Source organism: Crocodylus siamensis, chromosome 7, assembly GCF_052110815.1.
Source record: "Crocodylus siamensis isolate JL-2025a chromosome 7, ASM5211081v1, whole genome shotgun sequence".
NCBI lineage: Eukaryota > Metazoa > Chordata > Crocodylia > Crocodylidae > Crocodylus > Crocodylus siamensis.
Genome location: NC_143401.1, coordinates 6,800,272 through 6,820,032, shown reverse-complemented (window position 1 = coordinate 6,820,032; position 19,761 = coordinate 6,800,272). Strand labels below are relative to the sequence as shown.

Here is a 19,761-nt window from a genome sequence, read left to right as displayed (position 1 = left end):
GCTCAGATTCATCTGAACATCTGGGCTCAGGCATGAGCTGCAGGGGCAGGCGATTATTTTGGGCAGAGGGCCACTTACTGAGTTTTAACAAGCCATCGAGGGCTGCATGACAGGCAGCCAGGGGCAGCTAAATATTAATTTTCGAAATTTTTTAGGGGCCCCGCGGGCCGGATAGTGGCCTGGTGAGCCTCGTCCGGCCCTCAGGCCACATTTTGCCCACCCCTGAGCTAGAGAGAGTTCTCTGGTCTGAGGGCACTGATCCTCAGGGTTGTTCATCTGCAGCATTCATACCTCACAAATTACTGAGCTTTAAATAGGAATCTCTGGATGAAATTTTTCCAGGCTGTGTCCTGCCAAGGTCAGATCAGCCTGTTGTAATGATCCCTTCTGACGTTTGCTTCTCCAAATCCAGTGTCATGGACTGATTAATCATTTAGGGGAGATAGTTCAACACAGAGACCCATATCCATTGCCTGGGACTTTTGTTACACCCAGAGCTAGTCATCTCAAGAGTGACTTACATTAAGCAGCATGATACAAATTTAAAAAAAAAACCCTAATAAAACAATTAACACACACACAGAGACACTTGTTGTTTGAAGACATGGGGACCACTCCCCCCAAATCCAACCTAATAAACCCCAAGCCATCTACCTCTGAGCTGCTCTGTCAATGGTCACTATTACAGGAGTATTTAAAAATCAGTTGGAAAATAAAAAACCCAGGGACAAAATGAGGAGGCCTGAGTGAATGTCTCTCTTCAGCTGATTTGCAAGCTCAGAAACAGTGAGAGTTTGCAAATGACCTGGAAATTTATTTCGAATTTATGCAGCCCTTGATTGGAAAAGCATTGCATTTCATTTATTAATACGCTGGGGGTCTCAAGGTTTTGTTTTGTTTTTTCTTTTCTGGGTTTATATGGGCTTTTTTTTCATCTTTGGTGGAGAGGATTGGGGTGGGGCTGTGTGTGTGAATCCCAGGATAAATAACCCATTAGATAAAAAAGTTACTGGAAAATTGATTCAAGCAGCAGAGTTTTTTTTTAAACACAGCTTTATGAATACTAGTAACATTATGCCTATAACATAGCTGCGTAATATTAGGTGCTCGCCAGCCGGCATAGGAAAGCAAATTACAATGAGTAGTGTGCTGTGTCTCTGTCATTTGTATTCATGGCAAGATGCGTGCTTGACAAGGTATTCTTAGGCCTGTACTCTCTGAGTGTTGGATTCAACTTTCTGGCAGAGGTATTTATAGCATTGTTTAGCTGTAGTGAGTGAATTCAGGACAGATGATGGGGCTGAGCTAATAGCACTGGTAGAGCTTGGGCAGGTGTTATGCAATCGATGCACACGCTTTCTCTTTTCCAGATCTTCTTAATCCTGACACCAAAAATAGTCATCTCTTCTAGCCCCAGATTCCTAGTGCCAGTGAATCACAGTCCAGAACTGCAGCAAGCCCAGCTAATCAAACCCTAGACTGTCACAGGCTTGGCTTCCCACATGCAGCTCTGCCAGGGCTCATCAATCCTGACCCGCGTTTCCACCCACGTCCCACCCCCGTGCTATTGCAGATCTGACTTTGGGAGTGAGACGCAGGGTCACTGAGACTGAGGCCATTGGCTCACTGTCACTTAAGACCTGAGTCAGGATTTGAACCCAGGACTTGAACCACCAACCCTGAGTGTGTCTACATGTGCTGTTAATGCAAAGCACTAAAGTTCAGTGCAATTTGTGCCACAGTTTCTTGCTCCCAGGCGCAGTGTTTATACGTGCGCCTGGCACTGCAGCACATTGAACCGGGGTAACGCAGTCCCAGCTGGCAGAGGGCCCAGGAGGTCAGCCTGCCCGCCCGGAGCTGCTTCTGCCTGGCTCACCATACTGTGTGGGGGCTGGCTGGGAAATAAGAGTGCTACAGTGTGGGACTAGCTAGCAGGCAGCTCCCACACCATAGCACCATCATGCCCAAGCTAGCCCCATAGCCATCTACACATTGGTGATGCATAGGGGGTGCATGCAGGCACATGCACCCCCTGAGCTTGGCAGTGCATCCCCTGCAAAAAGCACTCCTGATGCTGCCGGCAGTCCCCGATCGCCGCTGGCGGCTGCTGGTGGCGTCTGCAGGTGGTCACCGACCACTGGTCAGCATTTGCCACCTCCCCACCATACCACCACCGCCAACACTTCTGCAGCCATCTGCAGGAGCTCACTGCCGACACCCCCCACCCCCTGCTGCCGCTGCCTGCGGGAACTCACTGTGCACCCCCCAGCCTCCAGGGGCACGCAGCATTCATGCATCTACACATAGGCTGTGGTGCATTAAATAACTCCACTGTAGGATAGTACTTGTGTCAGGCAGCACTATCCTATAGCAGAGTTAATTAGTTTACTTCAGCCTAATAGCATCTCACATGTAGACAGTGACGCTTTATTATGGAACTAATTAGTCAGCTCCGCAGTAAATCATCTTGTATAGATGCGCTCCCTTTCCCTGCTTCCTACCCAAGCCTTATCCACATGTCTGCCCACTTTTCCACTTATCCACATCCAGGCCTCAGTTCAACCAGACAGGGCTTTACAGGCGGCTGCCTGCTCCAACCCCCAAGTTCCATATTTCTTTCCTTGTTTAAAAAAAAACCCACCAAAAATAGTAGTCATTAAAGGTCTCAGAGGCGTGGTATGAATCAGAGTGATTAGTATGTTCCATAGCCCCAAATCAGGACTAATCATGTTTAAAAACCTACTAAATTGCATCTCCCCTTCAATATTTCTGCATTACTCAATTTGAGTGAATGGAAGTCTCCCTGGGAGCCCCATTCAGTGTCAGAGCAGAGAAAGCTCCAGCACAGCAACACAGCCATTCAGTGCCTCTCTCCCCCGACTCGTGGCACTTGCCTGCTAGCCAAGCACAGAAAGCATAATCAAGCCTGACGCGGCTTAAGGGTCATCAGTTCTGTCCTGCCTGGGGAGTGAGGGAAAATTGTTATCTTCAAATTAGCTGCTATGCAAAAATAAGCATGGAGGAGTCCCAGGACAGTCTTGATTAGACCTGGGTCTGCTGTGCAGAAAGCCCTTGTGCATTAGTTGGCCTCCTTGTTAATGCAGCTGAGTGATGGGGGCACGGCTCAAACCACTCTGCCCCTTGTGCACAGCAAGGCTTTGCTAGTGCTCTGCCAGAGCTGTGCTGCAGAGGAGCTTTGCACTGCCACTGCCAGAGCGTGCATATACTCCAGGATCACTCAGGTGGTTGCTTAATACTCCAGGATCACCTCGAGGTCCCAGCTGAGATTGCTGGGCCAGGCATTACACACACGCGTGTAGTGAGAGCCCCATGCAGCTGACAGTCCAAAGAGACGGGAGGGGAAAAGGAAGGCGTCGCTTCCCCATTTCATGCAGGGTGAAGCAGTTCTAGTGCGCGCTTTGCTTTGAAATCAAGGCACCCGCGGCACAGGCTTTGCTGCAGTGCAACTTTCTGAAAGAGAGGTGTGGCAGACCTGGCTCCAGATCTCCCTGGTGAAAAGGAGCCTTTTATTTCCCTGCTTTGTTACAGCATCTAAGGTGCCCCAAGGGTCACAGCAGCCTCGGGACTGACTTGCTTAAGACTCTTCAGGGCTTTCCAGCTACTTGGAAATTCAGGAGAAAAAGAAGTGAAGAATGATTGAGGAGGGGGGGCACAAAATTGGTCCCCAAAGGGACAAAACAGGGTGCAATCGTCCAAGCAAAAGTATCAGCAGGTGCTGGAACTCCTCAGCACTTAGCGTGTTTCGTGGAGCTCCAGCCGCATTGGATCCACTACGCCCAGCTTCTCCGGCTTCCTGAGATCACAGATTTCAAGCCTCATTTAGCTTTAATTTCCAGCAAGTTTTAAAATGTAAATGAAATCCTAAAAGCCTGCTTTTTTTTTTTTCTTTGCCCTCCCCCGTCATCTTCCTGTCTGAGCAGACGCAGGAGCGAGAGTGGGGGAGGCTTTTCATTTCCCTTCACAATGGAAGGCACAATTGCATCGCTAGATGCAGCCCAGCTTTTTATATTCCTCCTCCCCTCCCCGCGTCGCGTGGAAAAGCTGAATGGACCATTTGCATCTATAATGTTTATTATTGCACCAGATGAGTTCAGCAGCAACTGCATCCAGGAGGAGCGGGGGCCTTGGCTGCTGTTTCCCTGTTTACTAAGCAGAGAGGCGTCTTGTTTGAAACGGTGCAACGGGAGTATAAAGTGGCCCCCATCCTGAGGATATGTTTGGTGATGGGGATTTCCCCCTCCCACTCCTCCTTCTTTTCCTCCTCCCTACACATTTGGCGGCCTGTAGGCTGCTGTTTAATTTAAACAGCATGGCAAAGACCATCCCCAGAGCAAAGGCGCCAAGACCCCCAAAGGCGCTTGGCTGAGTCTTATTCCGACAGTGGATTTGGCCTGATAGGTCAGGCACCGTTGGGAAAGCATTTCAGCCTGCCTGGTGAATGGCAGCAAAACCCAGAAGAATGAGTCTGTCTGCTGCAAGGATTAGACCGGGGGGATGCGTGGGACCGCTCTGTTTACATACCACCTCGACTGGAGCCCTGCTTAGCAAACAGCTCTGCAAGGGAAAGAAGGGGAAGCTTTGTTGCTCTTCCTCAGGGGAATGGATGCACTTCTAGTTCTGTGATCATAGACATTTTTAAAATGCCACTAGCTGTGAAGGAAAGGACCTCATTGTTTTGGTACCTGCGGGTGCTCTGCGTGATTTGATGGAATTCACCCGGCAGGGCAGACGGGGTTTTGAAGCCTGCGTAATAAGTAAAGAGATGCTACTCACCCGCTGTTCTGGCGCGGCCAATGCTGCCTTTGCTTGAGTGGTCGCGGATTCCCAGGGCTTTCGTGGCTTGTTTTTCCTAATAGAGGATGAATCAGTGCAGTAGGGTTTGGGCGTGCTCAAAACATCACTTGCCTTTACTTACACAATGCCTAGTCCTGAACCAAGCAGAAGTAGCATGCTCGGAAATCCATCACTTCGCAGGTCTGCTCCAAGCATGGCCTCTATTCCACACCCAGATCAGGCACATAAATCTCCTGGCTCCACAACACACATGCACGCACACAAACACGGATGCGGACACACACACACACACCCTCAAGAGTCAAAACTCATTTGCACATTGAGGAAAAAAAAAGAACCGGGAAGCCGGGACATAACGCTGCCGGCTGATGAAGCCTGCTATCACAGGAGCTATGCTCCCACTTGCCTTCGTTTCGAAGTCACTCTTGATTAATAGTCATCCTGATTTAATAACTGCAATTTTAAGAGGTGGAAAGCAATCAAACCTGCTCTCCACTTGATCGCAGAGAGCAAAGGCAATGAAATGTTGAAAGAGGCTCCAGCTTCCAAACCACAGCCATAGCCAAATTTCTCAGGGCCAGACTTGCAAGTGCTGAGCTCCCACTACACGGAGCCCAGCACTCAGCTTGCAAGGACCAGCCTAGCTTTGAGTTTTGGTTCTGAGCTCTTGAAACTCCTGGTCCCTAGGTGCATCTTAGGGGACTTCCAGATTGAATGGGGGTTTGTTTTGGGGGGGTTGCGTTTTTAATCTCGATTCTTTTTCCTGGCACCGCTTCCTTTCTACAGGGCAAGAGGGCAGAAATAACAGCCCACTCACTCCCCAGCCACCCCCATGGGGATGGGTAGGGGCAGCCTGAAGGCAGGGGAGCAATGTAGGCAGCCCCTCTACAGGTGTGCAGCCGGACCTCAACATTATGCCTGTTCCCCGCCCAGCATCGTGGAAAGGCTTGCTGGGCAAGACTGACTTTAGCTGTCTTTTTTACATGCTGGGATTTCCCGGTCCCTGAGTGAATCTTCCCACCCGTCCAAAATGCCATAAGTGAGAACGATTTTTCCCCTCCCAAACCCCAGATCTTACTTTTCAGTGCCCAAGAAGCACTCATTTCTTATTGTAATTCTCTTCTTGGTCTCCTCCATTGTCATCTTTGGCAGCGATTGTGATTACATTTAACAACCCCATCTGTGGTGTTGGCTTCAAGAAGGACTTTATCAGAATGCAGTAGGCACCCTGTTTAGTGTTGGTAAAGAAACAGAAAAGGAGCCAAGAGATTGAAGCAATCTGATTGCAGTGGGGTTTTTTTATTATTATTATTTGCCATTCCCTTGTGTATCATTTAGTTATAAGCAGGGATCCTGGTTTTCTCTGATTTAACAAAATCCCCAATTTTTGGTTAAAAAGAAAACTTACCCCAAATCTACATTGTTCCATGATTTAAATGAAGCACGGAATTATTACACAATGAAATATAACACAATGAATTATTTAAATGAAATACATAGAGATATAGATATAGTGGTGTTCTGTTTTAATCATGGAACAATGTGGATTTGGGGTTACCTTTTTCTTTAACAGAAAATTGGGGATTTTTTAAATCAGAAAAAACCCAGGATCCCTGATTATAAGCATCCCTTGCCTTACTGGGGAACCAAGCAGAGCATTGTGGTACTGACACAAGGCGGGGCGGATGATTTGGTCGTTAGACTATGAGATGGGAGTCAGGATTTCTGGCTTCTCTCCCTAGCTCTGGGAGGGGAAGTTTGCCTAGTGGCTAGAGCAAGAGGACCAGGAGTCAGGACTGCTGGGTTCGATTTACGTCTCGGCGCGGGAAGGGTGTTCTGGTAGAGAAGGGAACTGGGAATCAAGACTCCTGGTTTCAGTTCCCAGCTCTTCCACAGAGTCATTATGCAATGTTGGCCAAATGACTTCACCTGCCCTTCCCTAATTTTCACCATATGTTAAAACTGGTGCATTAATGCCTTCCATAAGAGCTGAATTCATGAATCATGTTAAAGCACGTTGAGATCCTCCGCCGAATGGCGCTATATAGAAGCGCACGCTGCACAATACTGTATTATCCTTGCTAAAAAGCAAAAGTGGTATTGACTGCACAGCTCAATCTGATTTTGCTTGCCACGGCTGAGGGAAGTTCCCGAAAATAATCAGCAGTAAGGAGGGGACGGTGAGTGAGCTTGTTAAATACCTTTCAGTTCCAATCGTCTGCAGAGCTGTCAGGTAGGCACGCGTAGGTTTATGAGCCCAGATCTGGAGATGGAGTGGGGCCAGTGGACCCCATTCCCAGCAAAGATCCCTATGCTTTGCACCTCTGACAGTGGGATTGGTTGTGCTGCAGAACCGGTGCCAAATCCACCTTCCTGCCAATGCACAGGGGTCAATGGCTCAGGGGATAGGACAAGGGCTTTCTCATCCCCCCTCTCAATCCCTGACTGCCGTCTCTGTGGAGCCATTAGCAGCAGGCATGATTTAGAGCTACATTCAAGCCGTTCTTCTTCCCCATTTTGGGAAGCCCCAGTGCACAGGTTCCTTAATTACGGGAGCATTTCTGCAGCTCGAGGATCAAAACTTCCTCTTTTTTTAAAATCTGTCATTTTCTTTGGCAACTGAGCATCCTCTCTTGAAATATCCGCGTGTAAAAGAAGAAACAAGTCCAAGAAGATCCAAATAGGCACTTTGGTTTCTTGATACTCTTTTTCCCCGTGGGCAGGGGTGGGGGGGAGGGTGTCTGTTTTTCATTTGCGTTCAATCCAAATGGCAGTGCCAATCAATTTTCTTCCAGGATTCAGTTCAGCATGATGCCTGCAACTCGCACCAAAGCTTGGGGGAACTCTTCACCTGGATCACTCCTTGGTTGTGGGACCGGGTACTCATTTATTTTAAATGCAACTTGAAAGTTTGGTCGCTTACCTTAAAAAGCCTACATCCTTTTTAATATCCAGAGCAGGCAAACTGTGGCTGACGTCAGCTTGGAATTAGACTACCACATTCACATGCCCAGCTCTGCTGGAACATTGCACCATTCTTCTCCCTTCCCATTGCAACCTTTTCCAAAGTCGCAATTAATTGTGGAGCAGGCATGTGATAAATATTGTAGAACTGGCTGTATCAGCTTTATTGGGTACATATATGGGACAGGTGCAGGGTGAGAGAGAGGCTGGTGCATTGATGGGACAGTGAAATACTAAATCCAGAGCTTGTCCTAGGTTGACAGAATCTGACTTTTATACCAGCATCTCCTGGAAATGACACCATGTATCACTGAGGCATTGAATGCATGAGGAATCTGTAACTAGAAAGCACCCTGAGTGATTTTAGGGCCATGCAAAATGTCTGTTCGCACAGTCCAGAATGGTTATTAGTTTCCCCCTGCCAAACAGATACACATCTGACAAGCTCATATGTTAACCTGCTGTCAGCAAACTGAGGAACAAGGAAGGAGAAGGATGCTCTTGCTGCATTGCTGAGCTGTGCATGGTGCTTTCCCGTTGTCCCGTAAGCAGGTCTCTTCTCCACATGCAGGGTAGCAGCCAGTATTCCCATCCTTTGTGCATGCCGTTGCCCTGTTCGTGGGTGGGGAGGGGGGAAGGGGAAGCAACCGAGTGAGGGGAGCGGGCATCTCACAGTCCCAAACGGATGCTCTGGCAGAGAGACATCAGTGCATTGCCAAGGGGGAATTTCCTTGTCAAATAGTTGGAGGCAAGCGGTTTAAGCCTTTTATTGATTCATGTGATTTTCTTTCATGTACTGTAATTCCACAGTAAATGAGGGCTGGATGCAATTATTGCAGGTGCTTATTTTGTCATGACAGGGCTGCACGTACCACTGCTTAGGCTGATGCCCTTTTATTGCAGCAGCACCGAGGCAGTTTAGACATAAAACTTGAGCAGTGACAAACCTATAATTGTATCCTCGCAATATTCTCCCCCATTTGAAAGCATAATTGGATAGACGCGAGCAAGAACAGAGCACGGCTGCCATTATGAAAGGGTAGCCGAGTCCCCTGCTGCTTTGATTCCCTTGAAGTCAGCAAAGCTCTCGGCTTTCAGAGCAGCAACAAGCCAGAGATACAGATCCAGATTACCGCACTTCTTAAAGATCCTGGGGCTCCAGGGGTTGGTCCAGTCCACTACTTTCTGAGATTATTTGAGACCACCACTAGAGCTTCAAGACAGATGAGGGTCCAGATTTATGTGCTCAGAAGTGTCTCTGCCCTGAACTTTAAGGTCTACGCCGTGGAAAATGGGATGACTCATGGCCCAGTTGGGCCTCTCTTTGATTATTGTGATGGTTATTGTCAGTAGCGGCTGACCCAATTGCTGCCCAGCCAGTTCCAGATGTGGCACCTCATTTTGCACAGGCCATAGATCCCTGAAAAGATGTCACCTGGCATTGGCTGGCCCCCATCTGGGCTGGATTCAGATCAGCAATGAAAATTGCAATAATCTGTTGACCCCGAACTGCCTGGGTTCTTCTGGCTACCAGCTGCCCCTGTTCTCCCCATTTTGTCCACAGTGTGTCTACATTTCAGATCAGGTTTGCATACCTTAGCACAGCTTGTGCCTGCGGTGGTCAGCGTCAAGGGACAGAAAGCCTGTCCCGGCTTCCCCTCTGTAAGACTAATAACAAGGATGTTGGCTCTCGGGGTTGGGGTACCTTTTTGGATCCCAGGATGAGGCCAATGTGGTAAGTATTTTGTAGGCAAGAGGGTTTCAAGGGCAGTGAATCCCTCATGCAGATTTCCAGTCACTGTATATGGAAGTTGCACATCGGCTGCAGAGGTCCTGCCCGGCCATTTGCCAGAGCGACTGAGGCCATTGTTCTTGGGATGTTTTTTCTTGTACTGCAAAATAAGCGGGCTTGACCCAATGCATCTTGAGATCCACTGATTAATCCAGAGGTGTCTGCAGCTCAGTTTGCTTCTGTTGAGACTGGGGCGATGTTCATTTTTCTTTTTTTTAACTTGGCTCTTTTGGCTTTTTTAGTTGTATCTTGTGGAAACCCAGGAACTCCCAGCAACGCGAGAGTCATGTTTAATGATGGCTTGGTTTTCTCCAGCTCCATTATATATCAGTGTCGGGAAGGGTATTATTCTACAGGGGTGCTGAGCAGGCATTGTACTGTCAATGGGACCTGGACTGGGACCACTCCAGAGTGTACAGGTAGGTGCCTGGAGCGGGGTTCATGGAAGATGAGATGAATAATAAATGGGAGACTCCCAGGCTAGGCTGTCCAGGAGCACATGCTAAACACCTCGTTAGGGAACTGGATGTGTCAACAAGCACAGGGGAAAGACCATTAAATTAACTAGCACCAGTCGAAACCGTTCTTCACGCAAGCTCTTTGAGGCTCCTGAACGCCTCCTGCAGCGAATGCTCAGGCTTCTGCTTTGTCTTCCCAGTCTCCAATCATAAACTTCATGAGCAGATGTGAGCTGTCCTGAATCCTGGGGCCACTCTCTCTTGGCTGCCTTTGCATGTGATAGTCCTGCCCTTTGGCATGCAGGCACTGATGAGGCCGTAGTTCAGAAGCCAATGATGTACATCATATATATGGAGTACGTTTAGCTCCTTTAACCTGCAAGTGAAAGGTGCTGCCTGAGTCCACAACTAGGTTAGGAAAACGTCTTGAGTTAGAAAGTGCAATCTTAAAATATGTGCCAGTTGTATCATCCACGTGGTGTGTGCACCAGAAATGTAACGATTGTGTCTTCTCCTTTCCCAGTGATAAACTGTGGTGACCCGGGTGTGCCAGCCAACGGCATTAGGCTAGGAAATGACTTCACCTACAATAAAACGGTAGTATTTCAGTGCACCCCTGGCTACATGATGGAGTCGGACAGAGCATCCTCTCTGACCTGCACAAAAGACCGGACCTGGAATGGCACCAAGCCCGTCTGCAAGGGTGAGGCCCTGCTTTGTCAACTGTACATGTCTAAAGATGTTAAGTTATAGGCCACACGCTCCCTGCAGCTCCTGGGACCTTATCCCCATTTTACTGACAGTAAACCGAGGCTAAGTGACTTTCCTGGGGTTCCCTTGGTCCCGTGGTAGTCTTCTGACAACTGGGCCATCTTTCCTGTAGGATTGGCCTGCATGAGTAATTACTCAGCAGCGCGAGGGGACAGGTTTATGTTGGGGTGGAAGCCAATATGCGGAGCAGACCCAAAAGTAACTGCTGCATGCCCTGCATTGTGGTTTAAGAGAGAAAAACACTCATCTAGCTCTCCCGCAAGGAGTCTGTTGTCTCTGAAATTAGAAACTGGTGTTGTGTAATATGTTACAGCCCCATTGCCCCCCTCCCCCCCTTTTGTCTCCATATACACCAAGGCAAAGCATTTCCGTTCTGATTTAGTAGCATGTTGGGTTCCCCAACCCACACATGCTTGGCATTTGGCATAAAGGCACCAGGCACCAAGACAGTGAAAGGCAGGTGTTTTCTCTCTACAGCAGTTACTGCCTTCTGTGAACAAAACTGAGGTTTGATACCTCTTGCCACGCTTGGCCCATTAATAGCACTGTGCAGACGGCAGGAGGGAGAGATGTAGCAGACGTGGAAGGCTGGCCAAAACGCGCTTGGTAAATTATTGTTAAAAGGTAGCACCTACTCCATCTCGTAGGGAGAGGCGGCAGAATCCATCATCATAAACAGCCCAGTGCACAAGCAGATCAGAAAGTAATGGCCACCGTTTTGAGCCTCTGCTGTGGTTCACTAGGTATAAATAATCCATGTCTTTGCTTTACATTGACAGGCTTACCCAGATATTACCCAGCTCTTGTGTACGATTTAACCTGTATGCTTTATGGTATCTCAAAGTGTGGCTTACGGTTTACTAATCCGGTGGCATTAATGTTTTGGGGTTTGCTAGCTGTTGCGTTACGCTCATAAGTGTTTCTTATGTAAATGAGTGAAAGTCTAAGAGCTTTGCTTTATGCTGCAGCGCTCCAGCTGGGCAAGCACTCCCCTTCAGCAGGGGAACTGCCATCCCACGTCTTTTCTCCAGCCTCTGCTGTAGCTTCACATTTAAAGATCACTTGGGTTTTCACATATTTTCATTTGTTTCTTCTTTGCATGTTTGCTCGTCGTTAAAGGTATTCTCAGGTTTGTGTTTCTTCCTGGGATGCGTCTCCTTCACCACCTTGATATTGCACTGACCTGAGTTCTCAAGCCCACCACCGTCCCTCGGGCTTCTGCGTCAAAGCCTTGGGATGTTCCCTAAATACACTAGTCCTCCGTAATACTTTGTTGCTTGGAGGTTATCCATTGATTGCCGGCCAGTTAACTGGTTGATCAGCCTGAATAATTCATCCCTTCGCTAATTAATTCCATTTGAATGAGTAGGAAAACTGTTCAGACAACCCAAATGAACTTAGCATAGCACTAATAATTCATCACTTGAACAGAAGGTAAGGAACGGGAGAAAGCACAAGATATATGTCGCTCACAAACTTTCCCCTTCGGGGTGCAGCCCAGAGGGACATGATGTAAAACCTGCTTCCAAAGGGAGTGTTTCAGAGTCTGACTTTTATAGGAGCAATGTTACTGTGGGGGGAGGAATGAGCCTAGAGAGTTTGGAAACGTCCTTGTCTGTGGGAGGAATCAGTTCCTAAGTGGGACTGAGCTCCTTGCTATGCCTCTGACTAGCTACTGTCTGAGGCTTCAGAGCCCGGGCTCAGGACAGCTAGCATAGATAGACACTTCTGGGTTTCTGTACCTGCACTAGAATAACAAGAGAAGAAAAGTTTGGTCAAGGCCCTAGATGTGCCTGTGCAAATACCTCATTCTCTGAATGGTACCGATACTGTTGAAACCGCAGCAGACCCATTATATACAATTGATTGCTTATCATCTGAGTCAGCAGCTGCAAAGAGCAGTGCTCCCTTCTTTTCCTTCTTCGTTTCTTGCCACTTTGAGCTACTAGAGCAAGATCATAGACCCTATTCTCAACTGGAAACCCTGCCTATTTCTATTGTGGAGCATCTGAACATTGCTAGGAGTTTGAAAGCAAGGGTATGGCTAAAGAAAACCCAAACTGAGTGAAATTCGTAGTATTTCTTGATTTAATTGGTCACTCAAAATGCTTCTCCAGATTCTCTGGATCTTCTGAAGAACCTGGGGCCGAGTTTTCTACTGTCCTGGATCCGATTTGTAATTTTAGGTGGAACCTCGCAAAAAAAAACAACCTAACTCCTGACCCCGCTTTGATTTGGGATGTGTTTGATCATAAAATTCACAGCAACCCCCCACACTTTGCAAACACATGTATATAGCAGGAAACGTTTGCACAGCCCCCTTGCAAACCTAACCCACTGAGAGTTTCTTGGAGAGCTGAACGTGGCTTGGATCCTACGTGGGTTTACTTGCTAATGGAAACAAGGAGGTTAAGTAGTCATTGGAACTGAACTGTGCGTATTTCTTTTTTTTTTTCCTTTGCTCAGCTATCATCTGCAAATCCCCTCAAGCCCTCCCCAACGGGAAAGTTGTGGGCTCTGATTTTAGCTGGGGTTCGAGCGTGAGCTATGCCTGCCTGGAAGGATACCAGCTCTCTCTCCCTGCTGTCCTGACCTGCGAAGGGAATGGGACCTGGAGCGGAGAAATCCCGCAGTGCTTTCGTAAGCAGACGGCCACGTTCCTTCGTGTGCAAGTGTGGCAGGCGGTGGGGGTTGAGGTGCAAAGACACCGAGTGCTGTGCCTTCCCAGGGAATTTGTCTTCCTGGATCATGTGAAGGCACATACTCCAGCATCCCCCATCATGCAACACCTTTCTTAAAATCCGGGGCTTTATTTAGGTGGCTCAGGAGGAGCTGAGCCCTTCTGAAGTCCTCCTTGAAGTGTCTGAAGGCCTCGACTGACAAGCACCAACAAAGGGCACCGTTCGCTACTGCGAGCGTTGCAATGCTTCCCCATGGCAGGTTTCCGATTGGATTAAAACCAGCGTGTCTGATTCAGTACCTATTAGTTAAATGCCTCATGCTGATCAAGCCAGATTTTAGCTCCCTTTTTTTGTGGAACAGTTGGCAGCAACGCAATACCTATTTTCATATTAAGCAGCACAAAGACCTGACTGCGTCCCTTACCCCTTTCCCCGGCTGTCGTATAGTTAGCGGGCTGTGCATGTGATGCGCGCCGCATGGTGATCTGACATTGTACAATTAAGGATGCGTTTTAATGTTAAGCACACTGTTATGCAAAAAAAAGAGCAGGGCGGGGGGGGACCCCAGAAACCTCCTGTTCCTCCTACCTCCTAGGACACATGGAGCAGGGAAAAGTCAATTAAATGAGAACTGGCAAACAGAAGTGCCCAGAAAGCAGCCAGCATGCCTTTCGCTGCTAGCGGTTTCCTGTGCAATATCAGTGCACTTAATAATTAGGGATTCGGGAGGTTTTTGACCCTTAATAGAAACAAACGTAACCCATTACTGCTGCCGGTCTGTGATGAGCTCCATCGCCATCCTCTGCTCACTTTTCCAGCTGTGTTTTGCGGTGATCCTGGGATACCGGCTCAAGGCAGGAGAGAGGACAGAGGGTTCACGTACCGCTCCTCAGTCTCCTTCTCCTGCCTGGCCCCGCTGGTGCTGGTGGGGTCAGCTCGGCGGTTTTGCCAGTCGGACGGGACGTGGAGTGGAACCCAGCCCAGCTGCATAGGTAAGAGCAGCACCTTGCATCTGCACAGGTAAAATCAAAGGCCTCGAGGTCTCACCCAGGCTGGCTCAGGTGTCATAGTTTCATAGTTGTTAGGGGCTGGAAGAGACCTTGCAGATCATCGGGTCCAGCCCCCCTGCACTTGGGCAGGAAAGACGGCTGAGATCAGATGACCTCAGCCAGGTGGGCATAATTTTGAAGATCGCCAGGGTAGGTGACTGTACCATTCCTCCATAAATCCTGTCTCAACCCTGTTTTTTCCCCTTCCTCCTACCTAGGCCCCCCTGTCTTCTATGGTCAGGCCTGGAAGGAAGATAGGCAATTCCCTTTGGCAGACAAGACGGGCATGCGGCAAGCTCAGTTTTCTGTTTTCAGTGGTGCAGACCTCACAGCCCCCCAGGAACTCGGAGAACCGGGGGCCTTTCCCCTGGATGTGGGCTTGCTTTGCTCACAGGTTTCGCAGGCCCCAGAAGCCGGCTCTGCTCCTTTGCCATGCCCGCTGGCCTCCAGCATTTACAACAAAGTCCCAGTTGTTGCAAAAATTAACCAGGTTTTTTATTCATGTGACCCCTGTGGTCAAGGGGCAAAGATTTCCTACAAGCTCAGCCTCTAGCAGCTTCGAGTAAGAAATGCCAGGAGGATTTTGCTGGATGATGACCACCTCTGAATAACTGCATTACCTAAACAGGAGTTAGCCTCTTGAAATTCTGGCCATTTATTTAGGTGTCTGTGGTAGAGTAAGTGACTGAGCTCGATCAAAAATATGGGCTGCTTCTGGGTTTCTTTTTGTCGCGGTACCATTTTTTCTTGCCCTGCCCACAAAAATCACCCATTTTTAGTTTTAGTTTCCAGGAAAATAGGAGCATAACTTTTTCATTTAATTGATGACATTTTTGTTTTAGTCTGACTGCTTCAGCTAGTGGCAAGAAAGAGCCTCATGGGGTTTGTTATCCTAAATCGGAGCACCGGTCCATCCATTCCTGCATCCTGCCTCCACAACGCTTCTGAGGAAGGCAGGCCCCTCTTTTCTGCCGCGCTTGAGCTGTGTGGCACTGCGTGTAGCTCGGAGGGCAACGTTCCTATGCGATGCCTATAGTGACCTACTGGCAACCAAATGCATAGGATTATAATGCTGTTTTTATAGCTTGTGCAGCTACCGGTATTAGAGAGGCACCCAGTTTGTTTCTGTCCACCAAGAGGAGCTATAGCTTTCCACTTAGCTTGACTGATATTTTATATTTAGACAATCAACAAAACCAGGGAGAACAAGGTAAAATCACTACCAAAGGAGGACAGTGTGTACGTGTGTGCACGCGTGTGCATGTGCACACATGTGTATCCTCTGCTATATTGGAATCGTATCCAGCATGGAAGATGCTCCTTACAGAAGTGCAGCGCCCTCGAAAAAGTGAAGGGGCTGTACATAGCAAACCGAATCCCAAGAGTGACTCTTCCCAGCTAGGGGGTTAGGATGCAGGCTTAGATACAAATTGCAATGCTTCCTCTGTTTGCCAGTTTCCTGTGGCTCCCAAAGCCTCGTGCAAGCTCAAGGAAGCATATAATTATAATTAGTCATAACATGGTCTCACCTGTTTTGCAATCCAGCTACAGCCTTTAACTCTGCAGCAATAAATTGCCAAAGCGGACTGCATGCTGCCTATCTATCCAGCACAACTATTCTATTTCTGACATCAGGCCCATATTACCTGGGCACTAAGAATAATAATAATAAATAATTAAAAGAAAAAAACCCTGCATGGTTCTACATTTACCTCCCACCAATTCACATCTTTGTCCTCCTGTGTTGGATGGTGTCACTAAGAAAGGACTGGTCGGGTTTTTTCCCTGCTGTTTTCTACTTTTAATCTAGCTAGCTGGCCAGAACACTGTGCCGTCTCTTCGGTGCTGGCCGCTGTAGCGGCTCTTAAATGTCTCAGTCAGAGTTGCCTCTTAATGCGTCATCTCCTCTCCGCAAGGCCTTCTGCAGGACCCTGCCATCAATCCTCAAGAATATGGCACCCACACCTGCAGAGGAGTGCATCAAACCACAGTATTAGCGAGCATGACAAACGCGGCCCTTTTTATCGCCAAAGAAATTTACTTTGCTCCTTCAGATGCGTCCCCCTGCTGCAAATCACAGGAAGCGAAAAGACTTGTCTGTCTGCAAAACCCTGACCCGAGCCGTCAACTCCCGGCCGAGCGACGGGCATTATTTATTCAGGTCTCATCCATTCTCACGCCACGTTAGATGGCTGGTGCTGTCAGGCCCACAAAATACAGCCAGGAGACCCGGATTTTAATGCGCTTCACCCTGCACCATCCATCAACTTCCGCCTCATCCGCGGGATGGGGCTGGTATGTATTTATTTATTTATTTATTTTATCGGAGACGCTGTGATTTATCTGGGGGCCTCCATCAGATGCCATGGAAACGGCACCGGTGATAAATGACGGAGGCTCCGCCGAGCCGAATAAAGTGAAATGAATTAGCTCCTGTGTTGCAGCCCCAAATTGGCTGCACTTTGTATGCCTTGTTTACTGACTCGCCACAGTTCCCAAGGGCCTGGCGAGAGCGCAGGGAAGCACGTCAGGACACTGTATGAAGAGGCTGATCACGCGGGTCCTAAGGAGTAAAAAAGTCCGAGCCCGTCGCTTGCAGAGCTTGTGTTCCCGTTGCCCCTGCAGTGAGGAGTGACGGATGTTTCGACCTCTGCCATATGATGGCTTCCCAGTGGCTCTTTCCTGGACCCGGGTACATCCGATTCATCTGAGTCTTCTCTTGGATGGGGGAACAAATGATCAGGGAGAGTTTGGATCTGCTCATGGAGGTACCGAACATGCCGTGGAGAAGCAGAGGGAGCTGAGCGGGGACTAGAGAAGGATCCCACCTGACATTTCCTGCACACGTGCTGGCCTCTGGCTGCTTTACCACTCCATCCAGGAAGGGCACGGACCATCTCCAGACACCGCCTCCACCTGACGAAGGGCGTTTGTGCCCGAACACTTGCTAAGAAGAATTTTTCCAACTCTTTGACTTGGTCTAATAAAAGATACAGGATTGACCCAAAGAGCCTTGTCTGACATGACTGACATTTTGCAAGCACGGCCATCCTCTGGTGGCATCTCTCTGTCCATTTTTCAGGGATGTATTTGTTCGCTGAGACAAAAAGAAATGCAAAGCTCCTGGTTCAGAGACAATACCTTTTACCACCTTGAATTTCCCCTGGGCCTGAAGAAGGGTGCATGAAGCTTGCAAAAAAAGATCATTCTTTTTGCGATTTCTTAGGGGGTCTAATAAAAGGTATCATCTCTGAACCAAGAGTTGTAGAGTTTTGTATTTCTTTTTGTCTTGGGTTGACACAGCTACTAAATACATCCCCGACACATGGAAGATGCTGAATTTTAGCCGAATTTGGATTTTTTTTGAGCAACAAGAAAGATTTCTATACCTCCCTGCCTTTCTGCCACCTGACACCACCGGGGAAGGAATCCTGCCAGATCTGCACATCAAAGAGCGACTCGCAAAGAAACTCTCAGGGACCCAGAGGAGCAGACTTCCACCTTCAGCTTCCTCTGTGCAAAAAAAACGAAGATTATATTCTATCTACAGAAACTTTTTTACCATCTTTCATTTTCCTTGAGCCTGAGGAAGGGTGCATATTCCCAAAAACTTGCAGAAACTTTTTTTTTTTTTTTTTGCAGTTTCTTAGTTGCTCTAATAAAAGGCATCGCCTCTGAACCACGGGTTCGAGAGTTTTGCGTCTCTCTGTCCTGTGCATTTATGCCAGGCCCATCACCATGCTGTATGAGCCCTTGGCATTGCTGGCATCACTAGCATTGCAGCTAAACACGCTTTTTTTTTTTATCCTGTTCTCTTGCAAAATGAGAGCCACGGCTCCTTGGGAGATGGCAACTCACTTCAGCTTAGTGTGGAGGTCCAGGCCTGGCACTTAACCCTGGTTGCATCCGTGCACTGCCTTGTCTTGCACCGGCACGCGCCGTGCCAATTTAACAAGCTAGGCTACTTGCTGCCCTGTCCATGCTGATTGTTCTCAGTCCTTTTCTGGGAAGAGTCTTCTTCAAGGTTGTTCTTGCCATTTTGAACCTTTTCCCTGTTCTCCGCTCCTGGCAGAAGAGAGGCCTTTTCAGTCTCCTTCTTGTCTACTGAGACTCCAGAAATACCAACAAAAACCCAAAGATAAAACCCACACATGGATGGCAATCGCTCCGTTGTTCTCTGTGCCCTTGGAGGATAGGACAAGAAGGAACAGGCTTAAATTGCAACGTGGGAGATTTAGGTTGGCTGTTGGAATTTCCTAGTTGCGAAAGTGGTCAAGCACCGGAACCGATCTCCTAAACCCCTTGTGGAGATTATGCCTGCAAAGCTTTTTAAGTGCAGGTTAGACAGATTTTCTGTTTGGGATGCTTTAAGCAAAAAACAGCCCCGCCTGGAGCAGGGGGCTGGAGTAGATGAACCGCCCGAGGTCCCTTCCCCCTGGATTTGAGTCTGGTTCTGTGACCAGGTCAGAGCGGCGGCAGCATCTTAGGGCTTGCAGGAGTGGATACTGATCCTGATACAATACTCGTGGCTGTTTCTGCTTCCTTATGAACCCATCCAGGATTGTCATCCATCACCCTCTCTCAATAAGACGTGGTCTTGCTGTGCTGCTTCCCTGATAAGGGGCTGTAACATCTTTGATCAGCTTGGGACTCGAGATGAAAGAACCTGTTAACTTTTTGTTTTTAAAGGGGAGGGAAAGCTTTTGCTAAGAAGGACTCATCAGTTGTTGGAAGCTAACTGCTGCATCCACCTCATCCTGCAACTAAACCACCCCAACTTGGATGCTCACTGAAGCAGGATGAAAGCTGCAGAGGTTTTGCTGCTATAGTTTTCCCTCCTAGATCATGAAAACTTCGCTTTTACTGTCATAACAGCTGGTATCAATGGCCTTTGATATAGCTGCAGTTGTTACATATATCTGTAACCTCATATGAACTCACTGCATTTCCGCCTGGGTTCGATTGATTCCCAACTCATGTCTGCACACTGGGGAAAAAAGAGCAAATGTATGCTCTAATGGTAAAAGCAGGTATTCCTTCTGAATTGTGTGTATCCATCGTCTGATGGACTGGGTCAAACTAGGCATAATGAGAGATGATGTATCTGAGATGCAGTAACATCTCCAGTCACCATCTATCACCACAAAATAGCAGCTCTTGGGCGGCAGAGCAAGACCCAGATGGACAACCTCGCCGCACGGCCTTTCGTAACAACTGCAGTGCCGCTGCAG

General features: G+C 48.3%; 1 protein-coding gene across 1 annotated transcript in view; it reads left to right on the top strand.

Moving 5' to 3' along the window:
• CSMD2 (CUB and Sushi multiple domains 2) overlaps positions 1 to 19,761 on the top strand; it is a 645,501-nt gene that overhangs the window by 607,158 nt on the left and 18,582 nt on the right. The window contains exons 58-61 of the mRNA XM_090057063.1: positions 9,814 to 9,990; positions 10,553 to 10,732; positions 13,267 to 13,440; positions 14,300 to 14,473. Coding sequence (XP_089913189.1) covers positions 9,814 to 9,990; positions 10,553 to 10,732; positions 13,267 to 13,440; positions 14,300 to 14,473 — 705 coding nt within the window. The remainder of the gene's footprint in view (positions 1 to 9,813; positions 9,991 to 10,552; positions 10,733 to 13,266; positions 13,441 to 14,299; positions 14,474 to 19,761) is intronic.